This window comes from Hylobates moloch, unplaced genomic scaffold, assembly GCF_009828535.3.
Source record: "Hylobates moloch isolate HMO894 unplaced genomic scaffold, HMol_V3 SCAFFOLD_15, whole genome shotgun sequence".
NCBI lineage: Eukaryota > Metazoa > Chordata > Mammalia > Primates > Hylobatidae > Hylobates > Hylobates moloch.
In genome coordinates, this window is record NW_026652290.1 from 97,126,792 (window position 1) to 97,141,820 (window position 15,029).

The 15,029-nt window shown below is 58.8% G+C and overlaps 2 protein-coding genes across 3 annotated transcripts in view; one reads left to right on the top strand and one right to left on the bottom strand.

Moving 5' to 3' along the window:
• The window catches only part of AP3D1 (adaptor related protein complex 3 subunit delta 1), a 48,716-nt gene that overhangs the window by 19,438 nt on the left and 14,249 nt on the right, over nt 1-15,029 (top strand). For both annotated transcript variants that reach the window (XM_032178977.2, XM_058428248.1), the window contains exons 7-19: nt 947-1,086; nt 1,288-1,361; nt 2,826-2,875; nt 7,049-7,098; nt 7,505-7,553; nt 9,030-9,175; nt 9,644-9,792; nt 9,863-10,093; nt 11,710-11,941; nt 13,167-13,312; nt 13,790-13,931; nt 14,256-14,327; nt 14,931-15,006. In XM_032178977.2, coding sequence (XP_032034868.1) covers nt 947-1,086; nt 1,288-1,361; nt 2,826-2,875; nt 7,049-7,098; nt 7,505-7,553; nt 9,030-9,175; nt 9,644-9,792; nt 9,863-10,093; nt 11,710-11,941; nt 13,167-13,312; nt 13,790-13,931; nt 14,256-14,327; nt 14,931-15,006 — 1,557 coding nt within the window. The remainder of the gene's footprint in view (nt 1-946; nt 1,087-1,287; nt 1,362-2,825; nt 2,876-7,048; nt 7,099-7,504; nt 7,554-9,029; nt 9,176-9,643; nt 9,793-9,862; nt 10,094-11,709; nt 11,942-13,166; nt 13,313-13,789; nt 13,932-14,255; nt 14,328-14,930; nt 15,007-15,029) is intronic.
• Nucleotides 2,260-15,029, bottom strand: part of SCAMP4 (secretory carrier membrane protein 4) — a 247,195-nt gene continuing 234,425 nt past the window's right edge. The window contains exon 8 of the transcript XR_009209923.1: nt 2,260-2,415. The gene's annotated coding sequence lies outside the window, so the exon portion shown is untranslated. The remainder of the gene's footprint in view (nt 2,416-15,029) is intronic.

Genomic DNA, 15,029 nt, shown 5'->3' on the forward strand with positions numbered 1-15,029 from the left:
TGTGGATTTGAGTTAAGCCTCAGGGTTGAGGGTGGGGGCTCAGCCGGTGCCCTGGGAAGATATGGTGGCGTGTTTTGGGGGGTGCTGCGGGGAGTGTTGGAGGGCTCGGTCCAGGAACATGCCTGCTGGAGGTGGCTGGGCCTCCCCTCACTGGGGCAGCCAGGAGGGAGGTGCTGGTGGTGGGGGCAGTAAGATCCAGTGTGGCAGCTGGCGGTGAGCCTGGTGTGTCCCTGAGCAGAGGTGTCCCCATCCCCGCCAGCCCCTCTTAGGACCAGTGCCACCAGGGGGCACCTTCCACAGGGCAGGGGACGGTCTAGACCATATGTCCCGCGCAGGAGCTGCCTCCACCTCATGTGGCTGTTGTGTATTTGTGGTGTGATGACTGCGGGACACGGCTTCAGATTCAGTTTTACTGAGTTGCCGTGGGCCGCGTGTGTGAAGCCTCTAGCGTGTGGCAGGCGTGGGTCGGTGGACCCCAAAGCCAGCCCACAGGAATCCCAAGGCCCTGTGGGCAGGAGGAGAGACCCCAGCCCTAAGCACGGGACCCGATGGGCAAGCTTCTCCCTGGAGTGCTGGGCACGGACGCAGCAGGAAGGCTCCCTGAGCCCCAGTGGCTGGACAGCTGTTCTGGAGCCCTCATGCTGAAACCCCCGCTCAGAGGGCCGCGGTCAGGCCGTCCTGAGCTTGGTGACGCTTGTGCGCACTTGTTCTGGCACCAGTGCCGAGCAGTGCTTTCTCAGTGCCAGGAGCTGGCTGCTGTGGCCTGGTCCCTGGAGGATCAGGTCTGTGGCTGCTGTCCCTGTCACCAGGAGGAGGTGGGAGAGCCAGGGCCATGTTCGCTGGGAGTTGCTGCAGGCCCCAGAACTTCCTCGCAGGCCAGGAAGACACTAGGATGGTTTTCTAAGCGGAAGGACAGACATGCTGATGAGGACCCCTTGTTCCCCAGGGGTTCAGTCGGCTGCCGTCAATGTCATCTGCGAGCTGGCCAGACGCAACCCTAAGAACTACCTGTCCCTGGCCCCACTCTTCTTCAAGCTGATGACGTCCTCCACCAACAACTGGGTCCTCATCAAGATCATCAAGCTGGCAAGTGCTGCCTGGGAATGCAGCCTCCTCACCTTGCGTGGGGCATTCCTTCACCCTGTGTGGGGCATTCCCTGCGGGTGACTGAGCCCTGCTGTCCCTCACCCTGCGTGGGGCATTCCCTGGGGGTGACCAAGGCCCTGCTGTCCCTCACCCTGTGTGGGGCATTCCCTCCGGGTGACCGAGGCCCTGCTGTCCCTGCAGTTTGGTGCTCTTACTCCTTTGGAGCCGCGGCTGGGCAAGAAGCTGATCGAGCCCCTCACCAACCTCATCCACAGGTGAATGCAGGCCATGCGCGGCGGGGGCAGGCAGGCTCCACGGGGCGCGGTGTCGGAGTGGCCGGGGCGGGCCAGCTCCACAGGGTCCATTGTCGGAGCTGTGGGGTTGGCCGGCTCCATGGGATCCAGTGCTGGAGCGGCGGGGGCGGGCCGGCTCCACTGGGTGCAGTGTCAGGGTTGTGGGGTGGGCTGGCTCCATGGGGTCCAGTGCTGGAGCGGCTGGCAGCCTGGCCCCAGTGGGGTACAGCGGGAGCTGGGCGTGAAGCTGCTGAAAGGTGGAAGTCTCATACGTTCAGCAGACTCTCCGTCCTGGAGTGGAAGCCTGTGGTGGCGTTCCCGGCCACTAGACTCTTCTCCGTGCTGCTAGAGACGTTTGGGGAGTTTGGATTTTCTTCGTAGGTCTCCGCCCTGCAAGGTTGTAGGATGGGATCCTATGTTAGGAGCTGTTTCAGGCCAGGCTGCCTTTGGTTGCTAGAAGGGGACACTTTAGTTCCTCAGACCAAGTGCTGAGGAGGAGCCAGGACTCCTCCCTGGCCCCCACTGCAGGGAAGGGGAGGGGTGGAGTGGGCCGCAGGCAGAGGCGTCTTCGCCGTGATTTTCAGATGCAGTCGTGTGTCAGCAACAAGGACACATTCACAGAAGGGTGTCATTAGGACATTTCACCATGTGAGCAGCGTAGCATGTGCGCACACACACTTCACTGGTGAAGCTCACCACACTCCTAGGCTACGTCGCATGGCCATTCTCCTGGCTGCAGCCCTGCCCTGCAGGCGACTGTAAAGCTGTAAGCAGCTGCGGCTCCATGGCTAGTATCTGTGTGTCTGAACACATTGAAACACCGAAAAGGGCTGGGCGCGGTGGCTCACGCCTGTAATCCCAGCACTTAGGGAGGCCAAGGCAAGTAGATCACTTGAGGTCAGCAGTTCAAGACCAGTCTAGCCAACGATGGTGAAACCCCATCTCTACCTAAAAAATACAAAAATTAGCCAGGCGTGGTGGTGCATGCTTGTAATCCCAGCTTCACGGGAGGCTGAGGCAGGAGAACCGCTTGAACCTGAGAGGCGGAGGTTGCAGTGAGCCGAGACCACACCATTGCACTCCAGCCTGGGCAACAGAGCGAGACTCCGTCTCAGAAAAAACAAAACAAAATAACCCTAGAAAAGATGCAGTAGGAAGGCGGTATTGCCATCTCACGGGCCGCCGGGGCTGCGTGGTCCGTCCCTGCCCGGATGCTGTCATGAGCCTGCAGTTGCAGTGGGATTTCTCACATGCCCTTTCTGGGAAGGTGAGATGATGACCAGCTAAGCACCACAGGCCTTGGACAGCAGGGCACGGGCTCCCTCCTGGGGCATACTCCCTGGGCTGTGGGGCCAAGGCCATCTCCAGCTGAGCTGCCAGCATCGGGTCACCGCATCTGACGAGGCCCCCGGTCCTCATGCCGCTTTCCTGTGTTCCTTTCCTTAGCACGTCCGCCATGTCTCTCCTCTATGAATGTGTGAACACCGTGATTGCAGGTGAGAACCGGCACTCTCCCCGTCTGGAAGGGTTGGCACTGCCAGGCTGGAGTCTCGGGTCGGGACAGGAGGGCGCCAGGCCTGGTGTCCCCGAGCGCCACCCCTGCTGGAACTGAGAAGGCAAGCTGGCTGGTTGGGCCTGGGGCTGGCTGGGAGGCCATCCCAGGCCTCTGCTGTCAAGGTGGCCATGCATCTGCCTGGCCTCCCACCGCTGTTGGTGCTGGGTGTTTGCTTCTTAAGCTGCTTGGTGGCCCAGCCACTCTGGAGTCCCCTTGGGTGTGAAAGATTCACCTGCAGATAAAGCCCTTCCTCATACCTGCTTCCACAGATGCCGGCCCCTGCTGCTCAGGGCCTACCATCCGCTCTCACACTCAACTGCATTTTTTCTGAGACTTCAAAGCACTCCTGAGACAGCATGTTGTTTCACCCGTGGATGCTTAAGCAGCAGTATCTACCACAAAAATATATATATATTTTTTTGAGACGGAGTCTCACTCTGTTGCCCAGGCTGGAGTGCAGTGGTGCGACTTGGCTCACTGCAACCTCCATCTCCCGGGTTCACGCCATTCTCCTGCCTCAGCCTCCCGAGTAGCTGGGACTACAGGCGCCCGCCACCACGCCCGGCTAATTTTTGTATTTTTAGTAGAGACAGGGTTTCACTATGTTGGTCAGGCTGGTCTCGAACTCCTGACCTCTTGGTCCGCCTGCCTTGGCCTCCCAAAGTGCTGGTATTACAGGCGTGAGCCACCGCGCCCGGCCCACAAAAATATTTTCTAAGGCAGAGTCAGAATCCACGCCTCCAGCTGGGCCAGGGCACCAGGGCCAACACCCAGTGTCCCCGGTGGTCTCAGCCGAGCTCCTCCAAGTCGGCCAAAGCCTCACGGGGCATTGGGCGGTGCACTTCCTTATGGCTGATAAAGGAGAAGCTTCTCACCAGTGTGAGGGCCCAGCTATTCAGGAGGCCAAGGCAAGAGCATCACTTGAGCCCGAGAGTTCCAGGCTGCAGACAGAGTGAGACCCCGTCTCTCTTGAGGCTGGTGTGCAGTGGTGCGATCATAGCTCACTGAAGCCTTGACCCCTTGCTTCTGCAGGCACATGCCATCCCACTCAGGTAATTTTTTGAATTTTTGGTAGAGACAGGGTCTCACTATGTTGCCCAGGCTGGTCTTGAACTCCTGGGTTCAAGCCATCCTCCTGCCCTGACTTCTCAAAGTGATGGGATTACAGGCCTGAGCTACTGCACTCGGCCAGCACCCCATCTCTTTTGTTTTTTGTTTTTTTCTAGCTTTACTTAGGTATAGTTGACAATTAAAAATGGCATATTTTTAAGGTACACCACTTGATTGTCAAATAACACAGTTCATATAATTAACACATCTACATTTATTTTTCTTTCCTTTTTTTTTTTTTTTGAGATGGAGACTCACTCTGTTGCCCAGACTGGAGTGCAATAGCGCAATCTTGGCTCACTGCAAACTCTGCCTCCCAGGTTCAAGCGATTCTCCTGCCTCAGCCTCAAGCGATTCTCCTGCCTCAGCCTCCTGAGTAGCTGGATTACTGGCGCACACCACCACACCCGGCTAATTTTGTATTTTTAGTAGAGATGGAGTTTCAACATGTTGGCCGGGCTGATCTCGAACTCCTGACCACCTTGTTCTCCCAAAGTGCTGGGAATACGGGTGTGAGCCACCATACCAGGCCTACATTTCTTTTTTTTTTTTTTTTCTTTTTTGGAGACTCGCTCAGTCGCCCAGGCTGGAGTGCAGTGGCGCGATCTTGGCTCACTGCAAGCTTCGCCTCCCACGTTCACGCCATTCTTCTGCCTCAGCCTCCCGAGTAGCTGGGACTACAGGTGCCCGCCACTATGCCTGGCTAATTTTTTTTTTTTTTTTTTGTATTTTAGTAGAGACGGGGTTTCACCGTGTTAGCCAGGATGATCTCGATCTCCTGACCTCTTGATCCTCCTGTCTCAGCCTCCCAAAGTGCTAGGATTACAGACGTGAGCCACCGTTTCTTTTTAAAATACATTTGTTCCTACCTGGATAATCTATATACCTGTTTCAAGAAAAAAAAAATTACCATCTACTTTTATATTCAAATAACACTCCTGGTTGGGCATGGTGGCTCACGCCTGTAATCCCCAAACTTTGGGAGGCTGAGGCAGGTGGATCACCTGAGGTCAGGAGTTCAAGACCAGCCTAGCCAATAATGGTGAAATTCCATCTCTACCTAAAAAATACAATAATTAGCTGGGCATGGTGTCAGGTGCCTGTAATCCCAACTACCTGGGAGGCTGAAACAGGAGAATCGCTTGAACCTGGGGGGCAGAGGTTGCAGTGAGCCGAGATTGCACCATTGCACTCCAGCCTGGGCAACAAGAGCGAAACTCCTTCTCAAAAAACAAAACAAAACAAAAAACAGCACTCCTACAAAGATTGGGTGTGACAGTTCTGAAATCTTGCGTGCATGAATATGCATTTATTTTGCCACATTTCTTCATTCGTATTTACATTTATATGTAGACTTTCTGTCCAGGGTTATTCATATCCAGAAATTATTATTATTATTTTTTTTTTTTCGAGACGGAGTCTCGCTCTTTCACCCAGGCTGGAGTGCAGTGGCGCGATCTCTGCTCACTATAGGCTCCGCCCCCCGGGGTTCACGCCATTCTCCTGCCTCAGCCTCCGGAGTAGCTGGGACTACAGGCGCCCGCCACCTCGCCCGGCTAATTTTTTTTGTATTTTTAGTGGAGATGGGGTTTCACCGTATTAGCCAGGATGGTCTCGATCTCCTGACCTCGTGATCCGCCCGCCTCGGGCTCCCAAAGTGCTGGGATTACAGGCGTGAGCCACCGCGCCCGGCCCAGAAATTATTATTTCACTAGTTTTTGGGTGGTATTTGGTGGTATTTGGTTGCAGGGATCAGTTCTTTAGTGGTGATTTCTGAGATTTATGTGCACCAACACCCAAGCAGTATACACTGCACCCCAAGTGCAGTCTCTTATCCCTCACCCCCCACCCTCCCCCAAGTCCCTGGAGTCCATTAGATCATTCTTTTTGGGGGGAGTGCGGGGGCGGGGGGCATCGTGCAGTTTCTCTCTTGTTGCCCAGGCTGGAGTTCAATGGCACAGTCTCGGCTCACAATCTCCGCCTCCCGGGTCAAGCGATTCTCCTGCCTTAACCTGCCGAGTAGCTGGGGTTACAGACATGCTCCACCACTCCTGGCTTATTTTTGTATTTTTAGTAGAGACAGGGTTTCTCCATGTTGGTCAGGCTGGTCTCGAACTCCCGACCTCAGGTCATCTGCCCGCCTCAGCCTCCCAAAGTGCTGGGATTACAGGTGTGAGCCACCGCACCCAGCCTAGATCATGGTTATGCTTTTGTGTCCTCATAGCTTAGCTTCCAAGAACCCATGTCTTAAAAAGAAAACACATGCACACACACACACACACATGCGCACACACACACGCACGCGCGCACACACAGTCTCCTGTACGCCTTCATTCCATGCCATTGGCTTGTTGGAAAACGAGTCTCTGTCCCTGCCTGTGCCTGGCGGTCCCCTGGCTTCATGTGTTTCTTTTAAATCTGTTAGAGCCGGGGCTCTGAGGGTCGGCTTCTCGCTGCCTGCCTGTCCCTGCCCAAAGGATGCAGCAGAGTCAGCAAAGGGGAACGGCTCAGGGGATGTTGGGGAGGCCAGGCCCAGCTTTTAGAGCCTTCTTTCAGTGGAGTCCTGCAGGATGTGTGTCATCCCCCAGCAGTGAGCTGTGATGATAATTGGAGAAGTGTCAGCACAGAGGCTCCCAGAGACCCAGCGCCTGGGTTCCTACAGGGTCTGGTCCTGTGGCCTCCGGGCCTGGCCCCTGCCAGGATTCCAGGCTCCAGAGGGAAGCAGGGGTTGCGAGTAAAGCACAGTGTTTGCAGGAACTGCTGAGGCTCTGGAGCCGTCTTGTCAGTGAGGGTGGGGGCCTCTGCAGGTTCCTGGCCTCAGGCCTGCGATGGAGCTAGGTTTTTGCAAACACAGTTGGGCTGCGCGGTCCCAAACCCGGTGGCATTTCTGTCCTCCCTCCCATCCCTGCTCCCGGTGAGGGGTTGCTGGTGCCCTGTGGCCCTGAGCGAGTGTCGGCACTGGCCATGGTGCTGACCGCAGTGCTGACCAAACTGTCTGTTGCAGTGCTCATCTCGCTGTCCTCCGGCATGCCCAACCACAGCGCCAGCATCCAGGTACGTCCCGCAGTGGGCGGGGCCCGTGGGGTCCCACACTGCGAAGGCCACACCTTTCCACTGGCGGGAGCTTGCCCACTCTGTGACCGAGGTGCTGGTCCCCCCATGCCATCCTTGGGGCTTGGGAGGGCACAGCCGCGTCCTATGTGCACTACCGGCCCGAGCCTGCTTGGGCTCCCCATCTTGTGCCTGTGGGGTGCATGCGTGGGGCACTGAGGAGTGGGAAGCAGGGCGTCGCTTGTCTCCGGTGCCCCATGTGGGCCCTGCTCGTTTCCCTCCTGGGCTTTGATTGTTGGGCGGGGCTGACGCCGGGCCTTAGGCCAGGTTGAGGTTGAATCTGGAGGGCACCTGGGACTCACCCTTGGTTTAGAGGGTGTAACCAGCATCGTTTTTTTCTTCTTTTCAGCTTTGTGTTCAGAAATTAAGGATATTGATCGAGGACTCCGATCAGAACCGTGAGTCATCCCCTCCGCAGTGCTGTCATTTCCGTGTCCCCACCTCTGTGAAGTTAGGGGTCCTCCTAGTGTGAGGGGGAAGTGGACACGGCATCTGCAACCCCAGCTCTCTCCCTGATGGATGGCACTCTGCCTCAGAGGTGGCCCTCTGCCAGTGCCCTGTGGCGCCCTTGCACCCCGACCTGTCTGCGTGGGGTGGCTGGGAAACACCAGCTTCCTCTGAGCCCCAGTCCCAGGGGAGATGCAGGGGGCGTGGCAAAGGCCCCCACTGGGGAGATCCTGGCAGTTGGACAGATGCCACTCACTGAGCACCTTGGTCCGAGATTTCTGGATATTTCAGCCTCTGCATGTTTTTACGGTGGTGTGTGAGGCTTTGTGTTGTGAGATAGAGCAGCACACAGCACCCTTGCCCAGGTGCCTGCCTGCATATGGGTGCCCCGGTGCTGCTCTGTTGAGGAATTAGAATTAGCAGCCCCTGCCTGGTACCTTGTACGTGGGTGGTGTTTTGGATGCTCATTTTGAAGCCAGGTCTTTTTGTTTAGAGCAGGAGTTGGCAAACTCGCCTGCAACAGCCCAGATAGTGGAGTGGCCCCCCTTATCTGAGGTTTCAGGTACCCCCATCACAGTCCAAAAATAGGCAAGCACCGCACAGTCGGGTATTCCGAGAGAGACCATGATCACATACCTTTCGTGACTGTGTTTTATGATTGTTCTGTTCTTAGTTATTATTAGTTGTTAATCTCTTACTGTGCCTAATTTACACACTGAACTTCGCCACAGGCATAGATGTGTCGGAAAAACACCCACACGCGGGTCTCAGTACCGCCCGCCGTGTCAGGCTTCCACTGGGGGTCATGGGCCCGTCCCCCGCGGGTAGGTGGGGACTTGTGCGTTTTCTCTGTGGACCTCATGGTATCTGTCTCTGCTCAGTGCTGCCCCGTGGCCTGAAAGCCACCGTGGATGGCAGTATGTGAACGGGTTCAGCTGTGTGCCCTGTGGCTGGGGTGGCCCTGGCTTAGGTTGTGGCATCTGTGCCTCATGCCCAGCCACCCATAGCTCTCCGTGAGCTGGTTTGGGCCAGTCGGGTGAACAGTGAGTACTGGGTACGGGTGAGACCCTCCCTCAGGCTGAGGGTGCCTGATGCTGCTGGAAAGTCTTCTCTGCATTCTTCCCTGCACTGGCTGGGTGGGAAGAGGAGAGCTGACAGCAGCTCCTACAACATGATAGTAGGTAGGGGAGGCCTTCCCGAGGGAGCTGGCATGGGGGCAGCCTGCACCCCGGCTCCCAGGGTGGGGGCTCTGCTAGGGTGACATCCCTTGTGGTGAGCTCCAGCTGGGGACTTGCTCTGTCCACCCCCAGGTTGCCAAGGCCAGGCAGCCTCCCGAGGTGGAGACCTGGCCCGGAGAGCCTTGGGCCCTGCGTGCACCCTGCTGCCTGTGTCCGTCCCAGTGACCCGGCTCTGGCCTCTCTCTGCAGTGAAGTACCTGGGGCTGCTGGCCATGTCCAAGATCCTGAAGACCCACCCCAAGTCCGTGCAGTCCCACAAGGACCTCATCCTGCAGTGCCTGGACGACAAGGACGAGTCCATCCGGCTGCGGGCCCTGGACCTGCTCTATGGGATGGTGCGTGCCCTCTGTCTGCCGCCCGCCCGCTTGGCCTTAGTTCTCTAAGGGACGTTAAGTGTCAGGTGCAGAGCCACGTGGAATGCGTGGAGTCCTCTCACACTCGGCCATCAGCTAGTGTGGTGAGACAGGGCAGAGGGGCGCCAGCCCCGGTCCATGCCTATCTTCCAAGGCCTGTGTGGACAGGGGGCCAGGGCCAAGCCCACACCTGTCTTTGAGGGCCTGTGTGGAGGGGGCGGGGCCAAGCCCCCAGAACAGACTGTGCTGGGCCAGTTGCTCCCTGGCTGGGGGCCGTGTGCCTCTAACCCAGCCCACATCGCAGGGGCTTGCTGCCTCCCTGGCGTCGATCTGTGAATCCGGCTCCGACTGTGTCCCGTGGATTCTGTCTCAGGAGCAGGTGTTGGGTGTCTCACCAGGCAGGCCCCAGGCTGGGTCCGCTCTCACCACTGCCCCTACGCTCTTGCCCAGGTGTCCAAGAAGAACCTGATGGAGATTGTGAAGAAGCTGATGACCCACGTAGACAAGGCAGAGGGCACCACCTACCGTGACGAGCTGCTCACCAAGATCATCGACATCTGCAGCCAGTCCAACTACCAGTACATCACCAACTTTGAGTGGTGCGTCCCACTCCCAGGGGCATGGCCAGGGGTTCCGCGGCGCCGCTCACTGACTGCCTCTGCCCCGCAGGTACATCAGCATCCTGGTGGAGCTGACCCGGCTGGAGGGCACGCGGCACGGCCACCTCATCGCCGCCCAAATGCTGGACGTGGCCATCCGCGTGAAGGCCATCCGCAAGTTTGCCGTGTCCCAAATGTCTGCGCTTCTTGACAGCGCGCATCTGCTGGCTAGTAGCACCCAGAGGAATGGGATCTGTGAGGTGCTCTACGCTGCTGCCTGGATCTGTGGGGAGTTCTCAGAGTGAGTGCACGCTGGGCCTCTGGGCTGGCAGCTTCTCCAAGCTTCCGATGAGTAGGGACCAGGGACGTGCCTGGCAGATTCTTCCCACTGTCTCCCGTCACCCTGCCGCCCCGGCCGTCTTGCAGGTCTGGATTTCCAGCACCTGTCCCCTGACAATGGTCTGGCCCATTCCCCCTTTACAGAGGCGAGTCTGTGCTGCTCTGTCTGCTCTCTGCCCTCGGGCATCTGTGGCATTCCCAGGAGATTGTAGATCCCGTGGGCACCAGGACTGGGAGGTGGGAGGATCCCCGGGCATCTGCAAGGCTCAGTCCCCGCTGGGCGAGTGGCAGCCCCTCTGAGCCCTGCTTGCTGTAGGTGAGGTGGGAGCTCCGTGTGGCAGTTAGGTGGCCCAGGGAGGCACCTGTTCAGCCCCAGCCTGCCTGCGCCAGGCCCCTCTGGGAGCACAGGGGTCTCAGTGCCAGGTTCCAGGTGGGCCACAGGGATGGGTCTTAACGACACTTCCCCTGCCGTCTCCAGGAGCGTCAGGTTCTCTCTGGCCGAGAGGACAGATCACAGCTACTGCTGGGCAGGTTCGGGTCGCCGAGCCTGCCTAGAGGTGGGAATGTGTTGCTGAGACTCACGGTTCTCACAGCAGTCTGGATTTCCAGGCTCTTTTGGAAATTTATGAGATTTGCCGCTATGCCTCACTGCCTCGGGCCCGGCCCCGTCAGCACCACTGGCCGCTACCTGCTTCCCGTCACTGCCACACCGAGCACTCCTCACCCTGGGCCTGCCCCAGCTCAGGAAGGCGCCTGACTTCTGGGATCCCGAAAGGGTCCCCAGCCAACCTGCATCCTGGAGATGAGCACTTCTGTCATTTTCTTTTTTTCCCCTCACCCCGAGACAGTCTTGCTGTCTCCCAAGCTTTGCCCAGGCTGGAGTGCAGTGGTGTGATCTTGGCTCACTGCATCCTCTGCCTCCTGGGTTCAAGCGATTCTCCTGCTTCAGCCTCGCGAGTAGCTGAGATTACAGGCGCCTGCCACCAAGCCAAGCCTGGCTAATTTTTTTGTATTCTTATTAGAGACGGGGTTTCACCATGTTGGCCAGGCTGGTCTCAACTCCTGACCTTGTCATCTGCCTGCGTTGGCCTCCCAAAGTGCTGGGATTGTAGGCGTGAGCCACCGCACCCACCCACTTCTATCATTTTCTTATTGGGAAAAACGTGGACTGGAAACATATCCAAGTCCCAAGGCATTGTGTCAGATGTCAGTGAGGCGCACTCCCAGGCCCCACCGTCCCGCAGATCAGGGTCCCCTGGTTCCGTCTGCTTCCCGCCTGTCCTGCTCATCCTCCCAGGGCCGGCTGCACAGTCGACCCCGTTGTCCTTTTTCCTCTTCTGACCTTTCTTCCATTCATTGGTTTTGTCATCTCCACATCTCTGTCTTGTTTGTGTTATGGGCTGCTGACGGCCTCTGGTTTCTTCTACTTGGTGTCTCAGCCCGTGGAGACCGCTCAGGGAATGGGAAAGGCCCAGAGTCACCTTGTTGGTGGCGAGCCCAGGCCTCCTAGGTCCTCACCTGCTGCAGAGGAGCCCCGGGATTGGCATCCTGGGGGCTCACAGTGTTTCCTGCCCTCAGGCATCTGCAGGAACCACACCACACTCTGGAGGCCATGCTGCGGCCCAAAGTCACCACGCTGCCAGGTCACATCCAGGCCGTGTACGTGCAGAACGTCGTCAAGCTGTACGCCTCCATCCTGCAGCAGAAGGAGCAGGCCGGGGAGGCAGAGGGCGCCCAGGCCGTCACCCAGCTCATGGTGGACCGGCTGCCCCAGTTTGTGCAGAGCGCAGACCTGGAGGTGCAGGAGCGGGTAAGGCTGCACTCCATGTTGGGCCGAGCCTCAGGGAGCCCTCAGTGCCTTTCTGTCCAGCGGCGGTCAGGTCGACGGGGCCTCGCTTCCTCTTCCGAAGCCACTCACTGAGATTCCTTTGTTGCCTCTTGTGCCAGCTGGGGTTTGGGGTTAGTCAGTGGGACCTGGAGGTCAGCAGGACGGGGGATCCGTCAGTAGGACCGGGGCAGGTCTCTGGGGTGCTGGGTATATGGGGGTGCTGCTCCATAGGAAGAGGTTGTTTCATGTGCGGTGAGACAGCAGGTGTGAGAGCCTGGGGCCGGCTGTGGCTCTTTCTGGTGCCCTGCAGGTGACGTGGGTTCTAGGTTGAGCAGACTGTACACCTGTGCCAGGCGGTGCCCACCACTTCCCAGGTCTCTGGTCTTCTGTTTGTTTTTTGTTTTGTTTTGTATTTTTGAGATGGAGTTTCACTCCTTTTCCCAGGTTGGAGTCAAGTGACGCGATCTCAGCTTACAACAACCTCTGCCCACTGGGTTCAAGGGATTCTCCTACCTCAGTCTCCCTAGTAGCTGGGATTGTAGGCACTCGCCACCACACCCGGCTAATTTTTGTATTTTTAGTAAAGACGGAGTTTCACCTTGTTGGCCAGGCTGGTCTCAAACTCCTGACCTCAGGTGATCCACACTCCTCAGCCTCCCAAAGTGTAAGGATTACAGGTGTGAACCATCGCACCTGGCCATCTGCGAGACAGATCTGGAGTGGCGTCAGCCCGTCCGATGGCTGAGGAGACCCAGCCTCAAGGCTGCATGGGGCGTGGCCCCGGGCTTCTCTGTGCGGTGGCATTAGCTCGGGGCTGGCCATGATCCTTGGTCCATGGTCACTGTTGGAGCTGCCCAGCCTGGCTGTGTCTGAGTTGGAGCCAGCACAGAGGCGGGGAGCCTGCAGGGGCTGAGGGAGGTGGTGCTTCTGGTGTTGGGGCACAGACTTGATGGGAGGCATTTCTGCAGTGGGCAGAGCTCCCTGTTGTGCCCCCATCTCTGTTCTGTTTGTGGACTGGTCTCTTTGCTGATTCCTGGCAAGGATGACGACGACGGAGACGGCATGAAGGCTGGGCTCTCTGTGGCTATGTGGCTGTACCAGGGGGCCCACACGTCACTGTGCCAGGGGCTGAGTCACCCCGTGTCCCTGAGGGTGGCTGAGTGGCCTTCCAGGCAGGTGCCAGCAGTGACTCCTGTGTCCCCTGCAGGCGTCCTGCATCCTGCAGCTGGTCAAGCACATCCAGAAGCTTCAGGCCAAGGACGTGCCTGTGGCAGAGGAGGTCAGCGCTCTCTTTGCTGGGGAGCTGAATCCAGTGGCCCCCAAGGCCCAGAAGAAGGTTCCAGTCCCCGAAGGGTAAGGATACGGGGGTGGGGGCATTGCAACCATGGCCCTGACATGGTCCCCTGATGCCTGGAGGCACAGCGGGGTCTCCTGTACCCCTGAACAGCCAGGAGGGTATGGGGCTGATTGGAGGCCCCAGGCAGGTGTACCCCTCACATGGACTCACCAGGGCTCTCGCTGGTTCTGGGACCTGGCTTGTGCCTGGGGATGCTCCCTGGGAAGTGAGCCTGCTCCCGCCCTTGCCATAAAGCTCTGAGGCAGCCTGAGCCGGCCGTGGGGGCCCCACTGTGACCCTGCCGCAGCCTTCCTGGGTCCCTGCGTCCTCTCTAAGGGGCAGTGACACCTGCCTCGCTGGCCCTGTGTGGGTGGCAGGCACCACTGTTTGGGGGAATCACATGGCCAGGCACGTGGTGTGCCTGCTCAGGGTGGACGCCTGCAGGCGCGTGCTCGGTCACACACTGCCTTGTGTGACCCTCCTGTCCGGCGCAGCCTGGACCTGGACGCCTGGATCAACGAGCCGCTCTCGGACAGCGAGTCAGAGGACGAGAGGCCCAGGGCTGTCTTCCACGAGGAGGAGCAGCGGCGCCCCAAGCCCCGGCCATCCGAGGCGGACGAGGAGGAGCTGGCCCGGGTGAGCTGCTGGCTGCCCCTGGCGGGCCCTCGCCTCCTCCCTCCTGTCCCAGGGAGTCTTTGAGGCAGGTCAGCGGCCTCCGTGGGTCCTGGTCCTGACCCTGGCAGGGAGGCATGGGCGTCCCTGCCTCACAGAGGGTTAACGATTCCTTTTCCCCAGTACATGCTCTTCCCAATTGCGGGCCTTGGTTTCCCTGTTAGTAAAAGCTCAGTAGTGAAAATAGCCAAAGATCCAGCCTTCCCTGGCTGGGTGGCTGGTGGTGGACGTCCACAGAGGGATATCCTGCCCGCTTCTCTCGGGCTCACGCCAAGCCGTGTCCCGCAGCGCCGAGAGGCCCGGAAGCAGGAGCAGGCCAACAACCCTTTCTACATCAAGAGCTCGCCGTCGCCGCAGAAGGTGAGGCCCGTCCCCGGTGCCCGTCCCTCAGCACCCTCTACCCTCACTACCCGAGCCCTGTGGCGTCCATCTGAGTTTGGGTTCCCTCAGGAAGATCCTGGGAATGGAGCTGGGGCCACACAGTGACTGTGCGGAGCCTTTGAGGGGCAGGCTCCTCCCTGTGGGCTCCATTCTTTCAAGCCTCCCGGCGGGGGGCCCTGTTCCGTGCGCCTGGCAGCCCAGCTGCTGTCCCGCCCTGACCCCACGGTCGTGGGCAACCTGCTGCCTCACTCTGGGCGTGAGGCCGCATTACTTTTCTCATCCGAGGAGAAAACAGAATATTCAGGTAGAAGAAATGGACGAGGATTTGCTTCTCCCTGCTCCTAGGCCTGCAGGGCCACTCGCTGACAAGCTTTCCAGCCCTCACTGTCTTTAAGAGTTGGGTCCTCGGGACGCGCTCGCTCACGGCGCTCCTCACGGCCCAGGGCTCTGGCAGGACCTCGGCTCCTTAGGATGCTGGGGCCGCATCACGGGGCCGCATCACGCTCCCTGCATCCCCGAGGCTTGTCCTGCACGTGTGTCACCCCTCAGTGCACCGGTAACGCCTGGATGTTGCGTTTGCAGCGGTACCAGGACGCCCCGGGCGTGGAGCACATTCCCGTGGTGCAGATTGACCTCTCCGTCCCGTTGAAGGTTCCAGGCAAGTGTCTCCATTGTGTCAGC